This window comes from Typopeltis vanoorti, chromosome 3 (assembly GCF_054136105.1).
Source record: "Typopeltis vanoorti isolate ZY-2024b chromosome 3, IOZ_Tvanoo_1.0, whole genome shotgun sequence".
Lineage (NCBI taxonomy): Eukaryota > Metazoa > Arthropoda > Arachnida > Uropygi > Thelyphonidae > Typopeltis > Typopeltis vanoorti.
Window position 1 is genome coordinate 162,147,511 of NC_143551.1, and position 20,350 is coordinate 162,167,860.

The 20,350-nt window shown below is 36.8% G+C and overlaps 1 protein-coding gene across 1 annotated transcript in view; it reads right to left on the reverse strand.

Moving 5' to 3' along the window:
* Positions 1–19,361, reverse strand: part of LOC150108712 (mitochondrial mRNA pseudouridine synthase RPUSD3-like) — a 216,560-nt gene extending 197,199 nt beyond the window's left edge. Inside the window, exon 1 of the mRNA XM_090390945.1 lies at positions 18,717–19,361. Coding sequence (XP_090247071.1) covers positions 18,717–18,948 — 232 coding nt within the window. The 5' untranslated portion in view covers positions 18,949–19,361. The remainder of the gene's footprint in view (positions 1–18,716) is intronic.
* Positions 19,362–20,350: the final 989 nt, after the last annotated feature.

Here is a 20,350-nt window from a genome sequence, read left to right on the forward strand (position 1 = left end):
ATGTGTGTCGATACTGCCTAATTTATAGATTGAGTGTTACTGTGAGATATCTGAGTGAGAAACATGGTGTTTGGATACATTTCATAGGCAATATTATCATAAATTCATTGTTTTTGTTAGCATACTGATACCACAGGGCAGTGAAAGGCAAATCATTGCATAGATCAGCATGGAAGAAAAAATAAACACCATGGAATTTTCAAAAATGGTACGGTGCTGTGAATATAGTATGTATGTATGTATGTGTGGTAAGATATTGCAGATATGTAGAGAGGCTGAACAAGAGAAAAGAACAAGTGTGAAATGTATCTCCTACATACCCACAAAAGTGGGTATGCAGGAAATATGATATTCTGATAGACCACAAGGCTTGCTTAAATATGAGTCTAAACAGTGCTTTTTTTCTGGAAAAAAAAGGTGCTGGTACTCACCACGAAGATGTCATTACAGCAACTTCCACACTTTTAACATATCCTCCGATATACCCTTGTCATCTCTAGATCGCTTCTTGCTTTTGGTATCAACTGCAGAATGATGACCTCAGAGTAGCCATGAGTAAACATATTTGCTAGGGTTAAACTGAGTGAAAGGAGGTCCTACTATCCTGATGAACATCAGTGCAGAAGTTGTAGGTACAAGCAGAGATGACCTAGATGAAGTTGCTGTAAGATTCATCTGAGAGAAACCCCTTTCACATTCACTGGAAGGTATTGCAATTGTGCCCAAAGTGTGCTTTAGATGAAGTAGTATGCCCAGGACTTTATTTATTTGAAGATATTCATGGAAACCACGAACTGCTTCTCTTTCATTTAAGCGAAATTTGCATGCTAACTTTTTTTAATTTCTGCTTCACCAAATGGCAGATGCTTCCAGGATTTTCTGGCCAATACTTGGAATCTAAAATCTTAGAACATTCAGGCAAATCAGCATCATCTCCTTCAAGCAGACACTTTCTAACAGCTTTTTTCAGAATTTTATAGAAGGCAGATGAACTTATTGCATGACTGTGTCTTTCATTTCTGTGGAGCTCAATCCCTTTGAACTTCATGTTCTTCAGACTTTGAAGAGAAATACTGTAGACCTGGATTTTCAATTCTTCCTGTCTGCTTTGTACAAATCAATATTTCTCTCTTGTAAATCTAGACTTAATTCACTAAGTTCTTGGAGAGCACCACACATTAGGCCCAAATCAAGAACAAACTCGCATGATGTTATTTTTCTTAAAAGGCCCTTATAAAGAAAGCAATCTGTTTTGCTTCTTCTGCTATCTTCTTTTGCCTCCAGAAAGTGATGGAGAAGGGCTTCAAAATCTTGCCACACTGCAGAAACTGTGCGAATGCTAGATGCAACCCAGCGAGTGCTTAAAATTCTGCCGATTTTAAGAAGTTGAAGTTCTAGAGTCGCTACACATTCCTGTTCCCTAGCATTCTTAGGTGAAACATGATAACTCACATAAAGTGTGCCCATGAAACTCTTAAAGCGATTCACTCCTCCTGCCACATTGTTCACTGTGTCACTAACAGACAATTCAAGGCGATGGCTAGCACAATGTCAGAAAATAACACCAGGAAACATTAGCATCCCTACACCATTACGCACACCAAACAACTGCACCATCACAAGTTATAGACAATAGATACACCTTTAAGTAATCTTCAGATAATCCTAAACACTCAAGATGACTAATTAAAGAGTTTAGAATTCCTCTAGCAGTTACATCTGATAATTCGATCAAATCTAGGAAAAGACTCACAGGAGCCGAAAGTTCAGGAATAACTGCACGAACAATAACAATCAATGTTGTTGTGTTAGACACAGTTGTCGATTCATCAATAAGTAATGATATTTTGTTCTTGGAGTTCACTATATTGTCTATTAATGTTTTTCTCATTTCATTTGCGATGTGGCCCATAATGTTAATGCAAGCATTTGCAGAATGAAGAATATATCCCATGTCTAGGCCATTAAGTTCCTGTAAATTTATTTCGTCTTCAAAGTTGTTAAATGACTGATTTCTCCTCGCAACTTTGTAAGCGGTTTGAAAAACTTTTCCTGTTACGTCTTTATTATGAGACAAAGTATTTAGGAAAACTTTCTCTAATGTTTCGTTTTTTGCAACAGATTTTATTTTTTGGCACGCTTTGTGCACTGCGCTCTCCTTATGATCGTAAATCTTTTTTCTTAATGACATTAACTGTTTTTTGCGAGATTCTCCAAAACGACTGATTTTACCATTTGCCCACTCCGCTGAAATTTTCGTTCCCATGTGTTTATCGATGGCAAGACTTCCAACATCATGACATACTTTACAGCCCAACATTTTATTCTTGACATACAGCCACTCGTTTCTCTTGCAGAAGTCATTTTTCTGCAAAAGAAAAATTCAACATTTGGGCCAGTCATTAACAGAATCTGCTTCCTTTTGACCACATGGATCTTCAGTCTTGGTTTCGTGATCCTCTTCACCAAGTGTATTTTCGGTGCTAGTTTTCTGTTTTACAGGATCAACAGTAGATTCGACAATTTCTGCTTCTTCAGCCTTCCTTTTTTTTTACTCAATGGTATAAAGTAACTACTTATTTTACTCATTTTTGAACAATGATTGCACTGATTTAACTTAGATTATTTCAAAACTCACCTGAACACCTGCCTGTTGCAGAGTGAATATAGAACCGATAAACTGATATTGGAAGCAATCGGAAGTGAATACAACTTCCTGTTTCCGGTTGCATACAACCTATGAAACAGGAAAGCAGGGTACCAACTTACGAGTAATCAAAACTGAAAATTCAATTCGTGAACACAGTACCATCTACCGGAATATTTATAAAACATTTTGTTGTCAATAAATCTTCAAAAATTATTTTAAATAAATTCTTAAAAACTTAAGAAAAAATGGTGCCGGTACTGTGTACTGCCAGAAAAAAAGCACTGAGTCTAAATATGAATAGAGAATATGGCATCATAACTCACCTGACAACTGAAGACCGTGCAAATGTTCAGAGAATGTATGGAAGTGATAGAAAGGAAAATAATTCAACTGATGATCGACAGGCAATAATGACATTGAAAAACAAAGTGAAATTAACAGTAAAGTGGGCAATAAACAGTATGGCGAGCAGACAAGCAAGCATGTGTGACTGGCAATAAAATAGCGAGAGTGAATGATAGCAAAAAAAGGATACAAGATTGAAAGCTGAGTTGGTGAAGATGAGTCATAGAGAAGAGTGGAGTGAAGATAAAAACAATTAAAAGAGGTAACGAAAGACTAACAAGTGGCATTATATGGCAATATGATTATTACAGATGTGATAAACAAGAAGATGCACAAGGTTTGTTTTTCAAGAGGTAAAATGAATAGAGTAACTTAGGCAGTGGATATGAGGCATAAGCAAGCAAACGAGTTGGTAGTGGAGGCAAATGACTTGACTGGGAACAAGGAAATTGTAAGATTGGATATCAGGTGGTTGTTAAGAAGGATGAAAGATAATAGTGTGATAAGAAAGGTAGTCAGTTGTTGTCCAGGTATGACCGTGATGAGATGGGGTGGAAAGCAAGAATTATTATTTTTTTTATTATTATTATTATTATTATGTGACACCTTAATGGGAGTCCAAAGACTCATCGAGGGAAGGCACCTAGTCTGCAACTCTCTGTCTCCACCACTCAATCCACCAACTACAGGTAAACCTCATATAACGCAGTACTTATACAATGCAGTTTCGATATAATGCAGTCTACAGATTGTAGTAACCCTTGTTCAATGCGATAGTTATACAACACAGTTTCGATATAACACCGCTTACAAATTGTAGTAACCGTTGATCTTTTCATATATTTTTCACCATGTGACTTTAAAATCAAATTTTATCTTCGTTAAATTTGCATCTGCCCGTATCGTGGATATAGTTATAAGTAGCAAATGTATATTAGGGGAAATACCCTTTAGCACACGCATGTACATTAATTGTTTGCCGTGTAAAGTGTTTATTGTTAATAATTGTCTTCGTTTTCTGCCAGGAAAGCACATTAAAAATAATAAGTGCGTTAATCTCAAGCTGAGCACTTTATTTTCTGGAGATTACATACAATATGTAATGCTTTTTTATGTAAAAAATTTATTTTTTATAATAATGGCCACTTAGAGGGCTTTTGCGATATGGTTGAAAACAAAATTTAGTGAATTAATTGAAGAACGAAACAGATTTAAATGAGGAGGAATTGATACAATTAATAGATGGTGTCAAACCAAATGTTGCTATAGACTTGATAATGTGGTGGGTAGTGACCAGGAAATGTATAAGAAAAAATAGGAAAAGGATAATCATTATAGGTGATTTTAATTATGGCAATATAGATTGTGATAATGAGATAACAGTTGTAAGTAAAGAAAATAAGTTTCAGTTTTTGAGGAAAAACTACCTCAAGAGGTATATAACAGAGACCACACATGGTTTGAGGGTCTTGGATTTGATCATCTCATCAAATGATAATATTATAAATGAGGTGTAGAATCACCTTCCAGTTGGTGAGAGCGAGCACAAAATGATTACCAAGGTGGTTGCCAGCCATGTGAGGAAAGGATGTGTGTGTGGGGGGGGGGGGGATTATGGGAAGCTCAGGAGACAGCTTAGAGCTGCAGTATGAAATGAGGAGTTGGGCAAAAAGCAGATCAATGCTGCTTGGATGATATTCAAGAACTATCTAATAGAAGCAATGCCTAAATGTATTCCAAAGGTCAGAAGGTTAAATAAGTGAAGTGTGAAATGGACGAATGAAGAGATTCAGCATGAAATACAGAGAAAAAAAGGCATTATGGAGACAGCATAAGAGGAGTTATAATAATCAACTGCATGAGGAATACAAAGAGCTGACAGGGAGGGTGACTCAGTTGATAAGGGTTACAAAAGTTCAGCATGAGGAGCAGTTAGCTAAAGAAAAAAAAATCATAGGAAGTTCTTTCAACATGTAGTCAGCAAAAAGAAGAATTACTATGGTCAGATAGCATTGATTGCAGAAAATGATAAGGACAGGTGCTGTGGAGGATATAGTTAAGATATTTAATAAGCAGTTCATAAAGGTCTTACATCCTTGTGACTGTGACATCACAGAAAGTTTGAAAGCAGTGAATGAGGAGGAGGAGAGACTGACTCTGAGTGAGGAAGAGTTATGTAGGGAATTAAGCAAACTTGATGTTGATAAGGCTCTGAGACTTGATGTATCACCATTTTGAAGGAATGTGCCAGGAAGATGACATATTTGTTTAATATAAGTCTTACTTTAATATGGTCAAGTTGCAAAGGAGAGGAAGAAAGGCAAGATTATACTGCTTCATAAAGGAGGTGATAGAATTCAAGTATCAAATTAAATGCCAATCTGTGTGTGTAAGGTGTTGTAATTAAAGTGTTGGAAAGGCTGGTGAGAATCACAATCCGAAACTGGATTGATAACAATGGTATTACCTTTGATTGAACAGCAAGGATTTGCTAAAGGAAGGTGATGTTTTAGTAATCTGCTTACTTATTACAATAAGGTGATAACATCTCTAGTCAAACTAGAGCAAATGGGGTTGGATATTAGACTACTGCAATGGACTGGAAATTAACTGTCTGATAGGTATCAACAAGTTGTGTATGGGGAAGTAATATCCCAGAAGAAAGTCACTAATGGTGTGCCTCAGGGGTCTGTTTTAATGACATTGCTGTTTAAATTATATGTTAATGATATTGGGAAGATTTGAATGGGGAATATTCTGTTATTTGCAGATGATCCAAAGTTGGGATGAACTATAGGGAGTAGAGCAGATGTTGTGGTCTTACAAAAAGACTTGACTAGACTGAGTGGATGGACACAGGAGTGGGAATGCCAGTTCAATTTTTCAAAATGTAGGATTTAAAATTTGGAAAACAAAGATGGAATGTAGAATTTACATTTAGTGGGTATATATTGTTGGAAGTAATTGATTTTAGAGCGATGTTGGATATGGATCTAAAACTTAGATGACACATTGTTAAAATTGTGAGGACAACACAAGGAATTCTGGCAATGATGCAGAGGACACTAACTTGTAGAAGTAAGGAGATTCTGGTTCCATTGTATAAGGTCTGATTAAGCCACACACATGGACTACTGTGCACAGATTTGGTCACCTGGTTTTAAAAAGGATGAAGGAATGTTCGAGAAAGTCCAGAGGCAATGGACTAAAATAGTTTCTAGTCTCTGGAATGTGGAATATCTAGAAAGGTTGAGATTTGCAGAGTCTAGTGGATAGGAGGAAGAGGGATGATATGATATAGACAAGTTAGTAAGGAATTTTGTTATAGGATTAAAATTGAAGAGGTTTTTCATAAAATGGTTGGAGAAGAACCAAAGATCCCTGGAAGCCGTATAAGGAGGATATGCGCAAGGGAGTGAGAAGCAGGTTTTTTGTGTGGAGAGTTGTGAATGATTGGAATGCATTGCCTGAGTGTGTGTGGTATTTGCAGAGAATTTGATTATGTTTAAGGCATGGTATGATCATCCCTGAAAGCTGTATAATGAGGATATGAGCAAGGGAGTGAGAAGCAGGTTTTATGAGTGGAGAGTTGTGAATGATTGGAATGCATTGCCTGAGTGTGTGGTATCTGCAGAGAATTTGATTGTGTTTAAGGCACGGTATGATCATCCCTGGAAGCTATATAAGGAGGATATGAGCAAAGGAGTGAGAAGCAGGTTTTTTGAGTGGAGAGTTGTGAATGATTGGAATGCATTGCCTGAGTGTGTGGTATCTGCAGAGTCAAATTCTGTCAAATCCTTGACAGAATTTGACTGTGTTTAAGGCACAGTATGATGAGCTGTGTGTATGATAAAAGGGGACTCCTAGATGAGTCCATGGGGTCTTAGGATCATAATAATTACCTCCAATAATACTGAGATATCCAAACACGATCAGATTTCCCTTCTTGGACTGACCTACACTTCCGATACTTCCTGGCACAAACACATTTCGATTATAGCTTCTGCAGCCAGCCACTAAAAAACTTGTGCTTTTTTTGCACAAGACACTACTTCACACCTTCACAGCTACTAACTCTACACAAATCCCAAATCTGCCAAACCATGGAATATTGCTCCCTTATTTGCAGTGATGCACCAAAAGCCTAAGATTCCTTGATTCTATCCAGAAGAGCGTAATCTGGCTAATTAATGATCTCTCTTTCATAACTTCAATCCCTCTTTCTCTATCTTTCATAAATGTTTAGTTTCTGCATTCTATCTCTTCTACAGAAACTTTTCATAGAGTGCTTTTCTGAATTGGCCACTATTATTCTTCCACTTTACTCCAAAATCATTAGAACAAGAGCAACTGCTAACCAACACCCTTTTAGTCCATCTTGAAACTCACCAAACCAACTTCACTGCTTTCTCTTTCATTTCATCTGCTTCTGTTCTTTGGAATAGTCTCACCCACTGTCTTTCCCAAAGAATGCAACCTTCAGTTGTTCAAACAAAACATGAACAAATTCTTTCTTTATTCATTTCCTCTTGTCCACATATGGCAATAATGTGCTAGTCTTGTGGCCTTTCATGCGTGCATCAGATATAAAAAACCTACAAAAGAAGCTAAACAAAAGTCATGAGAAGATTGGTAAAAATATAGAAGATAAAATATCATAATTATGTCACAAAATGTTCAGGAGACTGTTAAAACTGCTTAAAAAGATAAAATATATAGCTGAAGGTGACATCATAACTGGAGATAAAGATATTCTGAATATTTGGAGTAATCACTTTGAAATGCTGTTACATGAAATGAGCAGTGATCTATTATTATTATTATAATGTGACACCTCCAAGGACTCATAATGTGAGTGCAAGTGACAACAGCTGAGTAAAAAAGGAGAGTTGAGAGACAAAGAGAACAGTATTAATAAGTGAAAAAAAAAAAAAAAGTTCAAAAAGACAATACTATATGAAAATTCTATGATTAGGGGCATCCTGATGAGTACATGATGAAATTGTACTTTAATAGTTCTAAGATTAAAGATATTAGTGAGGCAGTTGGTTAATAAGTTAATAATTTTGGTTGAAATGAATGTAAAGTATGGAATCCTTTCCTTCATGCTTACACGGTGATCAGAATACATTATGAAAATTATGGAAACAACTACTGCATTAGAGTAAAACTTTAGTTTAATATAAACCAAAACAGACACTCGACGTTTTAACCATTCACATTAAGGTCATCATCTGGAGATACACAAATATACAAAGAAACAATCCTGATCGACCATTAAAACTATTGGCCTGACCTCTGGTGTAAAAAAAAAAACTTATTTAATAACAAAAACTTACTTAATAACAGGATTCTCAAAGCTAGAGTCCTGTTATTATTATTAGGTCATAAAATTCAATTAAGCAGGAGAGCAACATGTATATACACAAAAAAAAAATTACTTATATAAGTATACATATAAATTACAACAAACCAGTATGGATAATGGCCAATAAAAACTGAAAATTGCTTAGAGGCCTAAAGTCAGGATTTGCTTTAAAACTAAGTGGGCTGAATGTGTGCCATCCAAATTTTTGGGAATTTTATACCACCATTGTTAAGATTGGGGTGGTTAATCAAAATTTCACATGCTTCTTTAAATTTCCAATCATACCAGGTAATAACAGGATTCTCAAAGCTAGAGTCCTGTTATTATTATTAGGTCATAAAATTCAATTAAGCAGGAGAGCAACATGTATATACACAAAAAAAAAATTACTTATATAAGTATACATATAAATTACAACAAACCAGTATGGATAATGGCCAATAAAAACTGAAAATTGCTTAGAGGCCTAAAGTCAGGATTTGCTTTAAAACTAAGTGGGCTGAATGTGTGCCATCCAAATTTTTGGGAATTTTATACCACCATTGTTAAGATTGGGGTGGTTAATCAAAATTTCACATGCTTCTTTAAATTTCCAATCATACCAGGTTTTTGATTGATAAAGAACAAGTACTTTTCCAATCAATTTGGTGTACAGTGTTAACAGCATGATCTGAGAGACCTGCTTCTGCAAAATTGTTAATTTTGGAGAAGCAGGTCTCTCAGATCTGTAAAAAAAAAAAAAAGCAATTTCCACTCCTTTGACCGTTCTCACCCTCACCACTCTATCAGGCAATGCATTCCACGGTTCAACCACCCTCCATGAAAAGAAACCACTCCTCACCCTCTTGCTCACAGTTTCCTTTCATAACTTCCAGGGATGGAAGTTATGAAAGGAAACTCTTGTCATCACTCCTTCCCACTGTTCAACCAAGTGAAAGAAGTCCCCAGTGTCAACCCTGTAACCACTTCTCAACAGTTTAAAAGTCTCAATCATATCACCTCTCCTTCTTTTATCCACCAAACTCTGCAGTCCACATTCCCTCAGCCGATCCTCATAACTCATTGTACAGTCCTGAAACCATCTTTGTTATCTGCCTTTGTACCCTTTCCACAGTTAATTTATCCCCTTCAAATCCTGGGGACCAAATCTGAGAACAATAATCCAAGTGTGGTCTGATCAGAGACTTATACAACGGAATGATAACCCTCTTATCTCTGCAGGTCAGTGTCCTTCTCATAATTGCAGCAATCCTCTGTGTTACCATCACCACCTTTGCAATATGTCCCCTAAACTTCAGGTTTCTATCAATCATGAACCCCAGATCTCTTGTCTCCCCAACTTCCTCCAGTATAACTCCTCCCATAGAGTATACAGCATCCCATCGATGTTTCCCAAACCTCAAGACCTTACATTTTGCTGCATTAAACCAACACCCCCATTCATTTGCCCATCTATCTAGCTTATTCAAATCCTCTTGCAGGGCTACCACATCTGCACTATTACTAATAATCCTTCCCAGCTTCGCATCATCTGCAAACAACTGAATATCCCCTTGCAATCCACTGGCAATGTCACTGATATAAAGGTTAAACAATATAGGTCCTAGTACTGAGCCCTGTGGGACCCCACTTGTAACCTTCTGTCTCCTTGAAACTGCTCCACCATACACAACTCTCTGATACCTATCAGACAGCCAATCCTGAATCCAGTTGACCAATCTGACATCCAGACCCATGTGTTGCAACTTAAATATCAGCTTATCATGTGGAACCCTGTCAAATGCCTTTGCTAAGTCTAAGAAAATTGCAGTATATGCCTTTCCCTCATCTAATGTTCCTGTAACTTTATTATAAAAGGCTAGCATATTGCTAAAACAAGAGCACCCTTTCACAAATCCATGTTGACTCTAACAGATAACATTACCCTCATCTGCCCAGTGCTGTATATGGTTCCTCACTACTTTCTGCAAGATCTTAACAACTACTGATGACACACAGACTGGTCTATAATTAGACGCTTCCAGTCTGTTACCACCCTTATGCAATGGCACTATCTTACCTTCCTTCCATTCTCTGGTCACCTTTACCGAAGCCAGACTTTCATTGAAAAGCCAGGTTAAAAGCACTGTCAGTTCCCTAGCACATTCTCTCAAAACTCGTGGTGAAATAAAACTGACTCCTCCAGGATGAAATACTCCAATAAAGTGGTCATTGAACAATTCCATTATGTCCTCTGCATCAGTCATTTCTCCTCCTACTGGCCACATAGCTAAAAAATTCCCTAGGATTTTCTTTGGATCTTAGGGCCAATCTCCTCTCATATTCCAGTTTCGCTTTCCTTACCACACTAGTCACTCTTCTGGCCTGTGTCTTATATTCTTCACACATCCTCTCTTCACCTGTCTCCTTATATCTCTTCCATAGCCTCTTTTTCACATGCAATTCCTGTTTAATATTGTTTGTCATCCACTTTACTCCAAATTGTGTCCTCTTCTTCACTCGTGGTATACAACTTACCATTACTGCTAACAAATATTCTTTCACAATTTCCCACGCACTAATGATATCCCGGCCTTCCAATTCCTCCCTCCATGAAACTTCCCGAAGTTGACGTCTAAGACTATTATAATCACCTGCATTATAATTCACATAAGTTCCTGTCTCTTTGATACTCCTGCATGTCTATTCATTTTCCAAGTCAAAACCATATGGTCACTCTCTCCAACTGGTGGGAGAGATGTCATCTCAGTTATTATCAACTCTTCTGATGCTATAACCAAATCTAAAACTCTTGAACCTCTTGTTCCCTCTGTTACATGTTGCCTAAGACATTTGTCCCTCAAGAATTCTAGAAATTCCAATCCCCTATTGCTATATGCATCTTCCTCTCTCCAATTTATACTACTGTAGTTAAAATCTCCCATAACAATCATTCTTCTTGCACTTGCCAAACTTAGCTGTCTAAACATCTCTTGGTCCCCATCCTCCATGCTCCTGTCTCTGTAGCAACACCCCACTAAATATCCTGTCTTGCCTACTGCTACCTCACACCATATGCTCTCAAAATCATTTGTCTCACTTCCTTCCAAAGCCTCCACTCTTAGAGGACATAGGTCATCACTTATCATAAGCAGTACCCCACCACCACACTTTCCCCTCCTATCCTGACGAAAAATGCTATACCTAGCGACTTCTATTTCTGTTATTATATCCCCTTCTGTCAACCACGTCTCAGTGATCCCAATAATTTTTATTATTGTTAACATGTATATATTGGCTGGTATGTGTAAGCTTGCAGTAAATTGTTGATTGTTGTGCAGCTTGTTTCTTTGTGTATATGTGTATACTCCAGATGATGACCTTAATGTGAAGGTTGAAATGTCGAGTGTCTATTTTTGTTTATATTAAACTAAACTTTTACTGTAACGCGGCAGTTGTTTCCATAATGTTCATAATGGAAAAGTGAGAATGTGAGGATATGAAAGAATTTCTGGAAGAAGTGAAAAAGATCTTAGGGTATGACTGCAAGTCAGTCAATGCAGGATAGGTTGTGCAGGAGGAACAGTGTGCAATTTTTAGATATTTGGACCGAGTCTGATGGGACAAAAGGACTTGTACTTGGAATTAGGTGTCTAATGAAAGTTTTGTTTAGTCAAAAAAGTACAAAATTAGGGAAACTAAAGCTGTTGGGAAGAGGTACAAGTGAGCATGTGCATAAGTTCCCTTGAGGGAGGATATAAGTATGAAAATATCACAGAATGAATGCAGTACGTCTCAAATCTAAATGAGACTCTCATTAAGAGAATTCAAGGAGGTAACATCTGCAGGCCCAAAGGGATATTATAATGCATATATGATGTGGGAAGTATTATTATTAACATCTGAACTCTACAAAGTCAAAGGACTCATTGCATGAGGTCTATACTTTCTCATGAAAAGATCATCGAACCCATTCACAGTTTCCAAACTCACAATTTCAGGCAATGCAATCCACTCACCAATCACCTTCCATGCAAAGAACATACTTATCACTCCCCTGCTCACACCCTCCATACAGACTTCTAATGATGGCTTCTAGGTCTACTCTTGCCTCCCTCTACTAAAGTAAGGAGGATAGAGAAAACAGGACTAGGAGAGGAGTAGAAGTTTGGCAGTAAAGTAGAGTTACAGGAAGCAATGTATGTGAAGCTATTTGGGAGGAGATAAAAGCCAACATGACAAAACAAACAGAGGTTGCTGCTTAGCAGTAAGGGCTGGGGAGGAGAGGGTTAAAGGTGATACTGACAACATGTGAAAATTAACTCACTGAAGTTATGACAAGTAACCAAGGCCCTCAACTATGAGGACACAGCTCCGGCCTGAGCAAATTTTTGAGTGTGTGCAAGATTTTTTTCCCGCCCTTCGCTCGAAAAAAAAGATTTTTTTTCTGCCTGTCGGTTTCATATTTATATTATTTATTATATATATCAATTGTTTTATATTAAAATATTAAATTACTAAATAAAAATTTCCGATTAATTTTGTTTTTTAAATAAAAATATTCTATTTATAAGAGAATCAAATTTTCTCAGTGAAATTGGATATAAATGTTTCTGTCCCAGGGATTATCAAAATAAAAATAATTATTTGGAGCTTATATAATTAGGATAAAATATAATTATCTTCATATATATGTATGTATAAATTTAATATTTTTGAAATATATCATATATCCAATTTAATTAATTTCTTTATTTTTAATTTTTTCTGCCACAGTATAATTGTAACAAACCTTTGTAAGTTTTCTGCCCTTTTACTTTTCTGCCTGTGGCATTCGCCCATTCTGCCCCTGCCTCGAGCCGGGCCTGTGAGGACACAAATTGAAACGAGCAAAGAATATGCGAGAGGAAATGGAACTTATTTTAATATTGAAGACAATTTCCTGACAGAAGGTACCTATAGTAATCCAGTTTTCTGGATTTGGTTACATCAAAGAATTTGTCTGTAACCAAGATATGGTGAAGACAAGCTGTCTTTACCTGGAAAGTGGCTAAGAATGGGAAATCTTTAATTGAGAAGGGTTACATGTGGAACAACAAAGTTGGTGATACTTGGGACTACTCCAATAGGTAGAATGCCAAGGAATAAAAAAACTGGACAGATCTGAGCTAACATTTAGGTTGCTATTTCACTGATTTTATACACAGCACCTTCAGAGAACAAATAGCAACAATAACTAATTGTTGTGGGCTTTATTTAGTCACAAGTAACATTTTTATTTTTTTGTAGATAGATAGGCAGTCGGTCTCTATCCTTCAACTTATCAATGAACTAAGACTGAAAGAGCATGGCAGACAACTGCCACCGTCTCATGGCCTTAATTCAAATACTTGTACTGTCTGTAGCAGCGTGGGTCTTGCAGCCAAATTTTTTGAAATTTGGGATTAAAAACCCTACTTACCCAAAACTAAGGAACTAACTGAAGAAAGGCCTAGAAAAAAAGCTACTCTAGGGTTCACTACAATCAAGCCTACAAACAGACTTTCTTCATAGGCCTGAAGAATTTCCATAGGACTACACAGGCATATATTGTTTTATATATTATATCTTAGTTTTTCACCCAATCCAATAATGTATGACCTGCAGTTCTTGTGAAATGCCTGATATAAGCTATTATTCATCTTGTTTTCTGACACAGGACACAGAAAACAAAATTAAGTTATATTCTGTTGTTTAATCCATCCTTCATCCAAGTGTAAGCAACATGAAGTGTCTTCGTGTGCAAACTTTGGATACATGTATAGAGAAGCTGATGACTTCACATCAATTGCCTTAGTATCTCATAATACAAAGCACACTTCCTTTCAGACATGCATATTGCTAAGCATTTAAAATACTGTAGAGCAGCATTTTCCCAAACTATGTTCCGTGGAAAGTGAATAAGTGTAACACGAAAAATTATCAAAATTAATACGAGCCTGGAATGGTTTTAAATGCTGCGACAAGTTCAAACGTTGGAAAATCAGGCGCTCTCACTTTGCATGTGCATTGTGCTATTAAGGCCAGCATGCGCTGGCCTTGGACATAGCCACTGGCTGACAGCCGCCCACGGTTATCAACACTGAGTGTGAGTGAAGTATGGCGGTATCTATTCTAGGAAATGTGCAGTCACAAGCAAGGTCAATGTGATGTGCCGTGGCATGGCTCACCTGTAGTGTGCGGTGTCGCATTTTTGTGATGTGATACAGCCTGCTGCAGTGATAGTGTGCACTTAGCTTTACATTGAATACGAGACCGATGATACTCGACTCTAACCAAGGTGTTCCATTAAAATTTCAGGATTTGTTAAGTGTTCCGTCATAGTAAAAGGTTGAGAAACCCTGCTGTAAAGAATGCTTTTCCCCACTTGGTTGCAAAGCATATTATACTTTTGTTTAATCCTTTACCAAGTAAGTAAACGAAGTTTGCACATGAAGTATCTTCATCACTAAGCTACTCATATATAGTCTCTTGAGGATTATGACTTCACATCAATTGACTTAGTGTCCCATAACGCAAAGCACACTTCCTTTTGGATGTGCATAACACTTACCATCATATCATCAACCTCTGTATACAAGTAGCCTAATTGTGAAGATACTTCACATGTAAAAATCACTTACACTTGGATAAAGGATTAAACAATTAAGCAAGAATATGTCCACGCAGTTAGCCCAGTGGCTGTGTGCTTCGCAACCATACGCCTGGGGAAGGAGTGTCCTAGGTTCGATTCTCATTGGCGAGGTGAGGAGCTGAAGGAGCTTCCAGAGCCATAGCCAAGTTAGCCAGTCTTGGACATGGACAGTAGGGATTTTCCCCAGTTTATCCTGGGATTTTTCATCCCACAAAGCAGGCAAACCAGCCTTGAGAACTCAACACTATGGACATAGGATACACCGGGGGATAGGGCTGACTACCTTATCCTGTGAACGGTTTGAGGTCCAATGATTAATAAACCTTTGATACTGCAAGGTAAAAGAGGGAAATAGGAAGATGAGATAATTTCTTGGCAAATATCATTTAATTTGTTTCCTGATGATACAGGCATCATGCTCATATGGAATTGTTGGTTCTGCCAATGTCTTGTATGCTAAGTACGTTTCATAATTTAAATCATGAATGGTTCTAGTTGCTCTGTTGTAATTTCAAATTTTTATTAATGCCACATTCTTCTTTGTAGCTCAATCAATAACCAAGATATTTGAGAAAGTAGAAACAGACAGAACCTCAATAAATTAAACATACCAAGAAATAATATACTTGATTTAATCCTTTATCCAATTTTATCCAACAAACTTTAAGACAGTTGACTGACAATTGACATTTATGTCTTTAGGGGTGAAGCAAGATGGTTTTCATATTCCCTGCTATCTGTTGTGGTTACAGTGAGGATAAAATTTATGAGCAGTTTGCTCGCCCTAAATGGACATGGAGATTATGCGTCGCTATAGGAGGTTAATATAGCTTTTGGTCTTCTATGTTTAAATATGTCCATTGCCTCCTATGCTGCAGCTTGCTGAACCAAATCGTTGGGGTGTGTGGATGTCTTTAGGAAAAACTTGTATGCTAAGGATTGCAGAAAAGAGAAAATATAGGGAATATTTGTATCTCTATGAAGTTGATTGTTTCTAACATACCACGGGGCATTCAGAATCATTCTCAAGCACTTGTTCTGCACTCGCTATATTTTGATAACGTTAGTATTAGAGGTGTGGCTCCAGGCCGGAGAGGCATAGGTGATTATAGGACGAATCGTCATCTGGTATAGCTGCAATTTGATTCTGTTGCCGAGCTTGCTATTTCTGTTAATTAGCAGATAGATCTGAGCTATGGCTTTAGATGCCTTTGCGCACGTAGACTTGATGTGTTTGTTGAAAGATAGCTTTTTGTTGAGAATTACACCCAGGTATTTTGTTTCCGTCTGCCAGGGAATTTTAGTATTGAATAGTAACACATCTCCTGCGGGAGATATAGGCCTTTTTGAGAAAAGAATGGCTGAGCTTTTTAGGAGGTTGACTTCCAATCTCCATTTAGAAAACCAACCCTCCAGCTTTAGAAGGTTTTCTTGAAGCTTTCTGGTAATGAAATGGGGTCGGAGAGATCTGGTTAGTATTGCTATATTGTCCGCATACAGGGCCAAAATGGAAGTCATCGGATTGTGCAGGATGTCCGACATGTATACAGAAAACAGCAATGGAGCTAGTAGGGATCCCTGTGGCACTCCAGCAAAGATATGGCGCTGGGATGAGGTAGAACCATTGATTTTGACTATACTTGGTTTAATCCTTTATCCAAGTGTAAGCAAAATAAAGGTCTAAACTGGACTGGGTAGTGATCCTTCCCATAATGCATCGCATTATATGTCTGCAAGGAGATGTTTTGCATTGAGATACCAAGGCAAGTGATGTGAAGTGATCAGCTTTTTTATACAAGTTGCCCCAGTCCTGAAAATAGTTCAGGAACAAATTTGTTTGCTTACACTTGGAAAGGATTAAACCAAGTGTTTAATTTCTTGGTATCTATAATTTATTATATAACCAAGTGGAAAAACTTTCATAGATAAAATCTCAATGTGAGATTTTATCTATTCTATAAAATCTCAACAGTGAGGTTTGGATGGTTTCTAAGTAGTGCAACTCACCTTCATTACTGACAGGACTATCTTATCTGCACATCCCACGATGAGTCTGTTGACTACATCGAGATTACCAAATAATAATAATATCACTGTGTCACAGGCTAATGCTTCATAATGGAATATTTCCACGAACTGTCAGCCTCCAATGTCTGACAACAGAACTGAAATACAGATCAAAACCCTTGAAGTTACGTCCACATCCCATACCTCTACCATGATATACCTGAATTGTTCAAATTCACTATACGTTCAGGTTATTTTTCATGGAAAGGAAAAATTTACATACAGCTAGACAAGACTGTGATGGGTTCGCTTTTCTCTTCATCTCTACCCCATTCAGTCTGTATATGAAATTTCCATTAACCAAGCACCAAACACAGCTATACACATATCAGTAATCTTTCTATACTATGTAGGTCAAGTGTTGCCGTCTGGTCCACACACTTTAGATACATATTTAACACATTTAAACAGGCAGCCAAAAACACACTTCTCCACAGAAAACGAGAACTGTCTTCCCTTCCTATATAGTAGTTACACAGCTACAAAAGACAATGGTTTGACAACCCTTCTCTGTTTATAGAAAACTCCACACATACCAGAAGGTATTTGCATAAGCAGTTAAACCAATGTCCATTATCGCATCTTCAAAACACCAGCTGAGCCATGGATGCTTGTTCATTTGACATTGGAGAGAGCTCTTACAAAGCTCTTACCACTAAACATTGGTACCTCTGCTACAACCCATAAAAAACACAAAACACTATACACTTCCCATCCCTCTTGAACATGATAACAATTGAAATTTATGCTCTGAAGATGTGAAATCCACCAAAATATTAGTAAATCAATAAATTATTTACTTCTGGAATGCTGGTAGTGCTGTGAAGTGATGTTAGAAATAACTTTCAATACCTAAGCCTACCTGCATGTATATTTGGTTTGGGGTTTCATTATTTAGTGTTTCAAAAAGTTGATTTCTGTTCACACAGCCAGAGATCTTCCAACAGTATATAAGAGGTTGTATTTAATTCATGCTTTTCTATCAGCAATTTCGAAGAAAAATAACCATCTTTATTTTCTACCTTGTCTATATCACTGTAAAAATTATATTTATTCCGTTTGTATATGTGTATTTCCCCTCTCATATCTTGAAACCACTGAGACTTATTCCTTTATAACTTTCAAACTTTACAGTTATTATTTTTCACTGTTTTCAGTTTTTACTACTACAACATATTATTATTATTACGGGCAACTCCAAGGAGTCTTTAGCAGGGCCGGCCTTCTCTATAAAGGGGGCCCTAATATTTTTCAAAGGTAAAAATTAAAGGATTCGAAATAAACGTATTGTAAAACCTCTTACCTGCAAATGATTTTTGCAGAGGAAAATAAACAAATAAAAAAAAATCGAAATATAATACGTTTCCGCAAATGTGTACCGACTGTGCCCACTCGATCGTTGGGGTTCGGGAGCATTGCACTCATCTCACCACCGAGATGGCCGACCCTGGTCCTTAGACTCATCGAGGGAGGCCCTAAACATCATGTCAAGAACTATTCAGCATTTGCACAGTATCTATCATACAACAAACATTCACAGTATAAAATTTGTACACGTTGAACTCCTTTTAAATGATTTGTTTAGTATTTCCTCTGCGCCATACAAAAGCACAAACAGTAGAAAAGAATCATACCTTTATTATAAATCACGTTGGCACAAATAGAATCTACAAATTCATTTTTTGATTTCCAAGGGAAAAGCTGTTTATAACAATGATCTGAGGGAAGAGTGCATTGCCACTTATTATCATCCCATGAGAGATTTGAATGGATTTTCAGTTTCCTTAACCACAAGTTTCTCTTCTTTACATGTTTTAAGGAGCTGGGTTGAAAGACACTTGTACCTATTGTGCACGACGGAAACATAACTCAAATTCCACTTGAAGAAAATCTGCTAACACATAAAATATGTTTCAACATACGTATTATGAAGTTTTATTAAAATCTTCAGACGTCATTTAGTATAATCCTCAAGCTACAATAAAGCTGCCACCAACAATGAAACCGGAAAATTATTTACTTTCTCGATTTGGTATCCATTACAATTTGCCTTAACCATCTAAATTAGTGAAAATCTTTAATCACTGAGGTGAAACTTGAATTTTTAGAAAGTAGGCACTGCAAAATTTGTTGTTGGCTAACGTGGGAGCATACAACATGCACATACTATCTATATTCAGACAAAAAGCAACAATTATAGCGTTCCTTCCGAGATGTTTAAGAATACGTTACGACTGTGTAAACACAGAGCATACTTATTTCAAATAATTGAGAGGTACGGACCCACGTGCAGATTAATAAATCACAAGCAGATGTTATCGAAAGTGACGATCTGAAAACTTACGAACCCACAAAAAAAAATAATAAAATAAAAAATAGCCTTAACAACAAATAATTTTCAAAATTCCTCTAGCGATTTTTATTTCCTAAAGAAAACAGATAAACCTCCTCAAGAGATTTTTTTTAAAAAATTCACATAAAATTAACGACAAATCTAATAATACTGAACTGAGAAATTAATTTTAAAAAAATAAATTAACAACTAACCTAGAAGTAGTATTTCCTTTCATAGCGCGAGGCTGCCAGAAGAAAAGAGTGCTCAAAGTTCGAATCTAGTCAGTGATTAGAGAATCTTTTCTAACCCTTCGTTCGACCATTTCTCCAGTCAGTCGATTTCTGGCAGATGCAAGTGTCATTTTTTTCTCCGAAAACGTTATTCTTCCCAAAAATCCAAGAAAATGGATAACACCCACATTGTTTCAGACAATCATATATTCTGTTATGGGGACCGCGCGTGGCGTCACTTGTTTGCCTTCTTTTCAGATGCAATTTAATATCGGTGACAATTTAGGTCAGCTATCACTGATTAGTTTATTATTATTATTATTATTATTATTATTATTATTATTATTATTATTATTATTATTATTATTATTATTATTATTATTATTATTATTGTCCCTCAAGGTGCCATGTTATCACCCACTCTATTCAACATATACATTAATGATGTTCTACAATAAAGAACCAAGAGGCTATTTTTTCCGGCGGCGTAAATTAAGTTAAGCAGATAATAAATCCCTCATTATTTTAAAGCCGGATATGAAACTCGGAGATCGAAATCTAAGAGTTTCATACCGAAGAATTATCAGCGAGTCCAAGCGTAAGTCATCACTTGGGTAGTACAACACTATGGCAACTCGTGTCAAAGGTGGAGCAAGCTCCGTCACTATCCTTAATATAAGAAAAGGTTATGAGAAGATATTAA